The sequence below is a fragment of the Salvelinus sp. IW2-2015 genome, linkage group LG36, assembly GCF_002910315.2.
Source record: "Salvelinus sp. IW2-2015 linkage group LG36, ASM291031v2, whole genome shotgun sequence".
In the NCBI taxonomy this organism is placed as follows: Eukaryota; Metazoa; Chordata; class Actinopteri; order Salmoniformes; family Salmonidae; genus Salvelinus; species Salvelinus sp. IW2-2015.
The window spans coordinates 33,631,115-33,632,625 of NC_036875.1; the positions used below are offsets into that span (position 1 = coordinate 33,631,115).

General features: G+C 46.7%; 1 protein-coding gene across 1 annotated transcript in view; it reads left to right on the top strand.

Moving 5' to 3' along the window:
• The first annotated feature begins 384 nt into the window (after positions 1–384).
• cacnb4a (calcium channel, voltage-dependent, beta 4a subunit) overlaps positions 385–1,511 on the top strand; it is a 57,304-nt gene continuing 56,177 nt past the window's right edge. The window contains exon 1 of the mRNA XM_023981708.2: positions 385–789. Coding sequence (XP_023837476.1) covers positions 745–789 — 45 coding nt within the window. The 5' untranslated portion in view covers positions 385–744. The remainder of the gene's footprint in view (positions 790–1,511) is intronic.

Here is a 1,511-nt window from a genome sequence, read left to right on the forward strand (position 1 = left end):
AGAAGTGAAGAGAGAGAGGGGGTGGGATAGAGGTAAAGAGAGAGGGGAGGGGATAGAGGTAAAGAGAGAGGAGGGGATAGAAGTGAAGAGAGAGAGGGGGTGGGATAGAGGTAAAGAGAGAGACGGATAGAGGGAAAGAGAGAGAGAGATGGAGAGAATACAACACAGGGTATTAGACACTGGTAAAGAAATACAAGAAACCACTGTCAGAGGTGGAGGGGAAAGTCTGCTGCTACAGACCCTTCTCCTCTCCTCTTCCTTTCCTATCCCCTCATCTCCTTTTCTTTTCTCTCATTTCCTTATTCTCCATCAGTGAGAATGCTCTTCCAAGCTGACTGGAGCATGAAGCAGCCAATCAGAAGCCTGCCTCCCTGCTCTGTCATCAGCCTGTGATTGAGGAATGGTTGGCTCTCCTCTCCTGCTCTCTGTTTGGAAGGGAGATAAAATGCCAGGTCTGGATCTAGACAGCAGCATCTGAGGATAACTGAAGCTCTGCGTTGCCTTATTAAGATGATGGAAATAAGGACAATTCTTTAAGCTAGGGGGGAAAACCATCTAATTCACCATCAAGGCTCAGGGAGGAGAACAAGAAGAAAAGCTCCACCTGTTTCTAATTTCTGCTTTGGTGTTGTTGTTTTCTATCTAGAGGGAATGTAACCCCTGTTAATCCATCTCTGGTGCTTCAAGCCATCCTTGCTATTTTTGTCAATTCTCAAGAGGTGCTTGTTGGAATATCAAACCTCCATGTATGATAATTTGTACCTACATGGATTGGAAGATTCGGAGGCGGTGAGTAAGGGGTTGTAGTGTAAGGGTAGACCATGTAAGCAGTGGTAACTGCCTGTACGGTGCTGTTATTCTCTCATTGTTTGCGTGTGTGAGATAGAGAGAGATGCCTGTGTATTGACAGAACCACACAGTTGATGCTGGTTGAACATGCAAACACACACACAAAATGCACTCACTCACTCACTCACACACACACACACACACACACACACACACACACACCAACACACACACACACACACACACACACACACCACACACACACACACACAACACCACACACACACACACACACACAGGGTTGGAGGCTGCGAGGAGTTCAGCATGTATATTGGTTTCCTCTGTTGAGTTGGCCAACAGAGTAAGGTGGGTGGACCATGGAGAGAGGGAGGGAGGGAGGGGGGGAGGAGAGGAGGATGGAGGGAAGGTGATGAGAGAAGATGGACGCAGTGTCTCTGTGTACTGTCACCTCCTAACTGCCTGTTCTCTTGGTTTCTCTGTAGCGTTTCTCTTGGTTCTCTGTAGATCTCTTGGTCTCTGTAATTTCTCTTGGTTCTCTTGTCTCCTGTAAGATTCTCTTGGTTCTCTGTAGGTTCTTGGTTCTCTTAGGTTCTCTTGGTCTCTGTAGATTCTCTTGGTTCTCGTAGATCTCTGCTTCTCTTGTTCTCTGTAGATTCTTCTTGTTCTCTTGGTTCTCGTAGATTATCTTGGTTCTCTTTCTC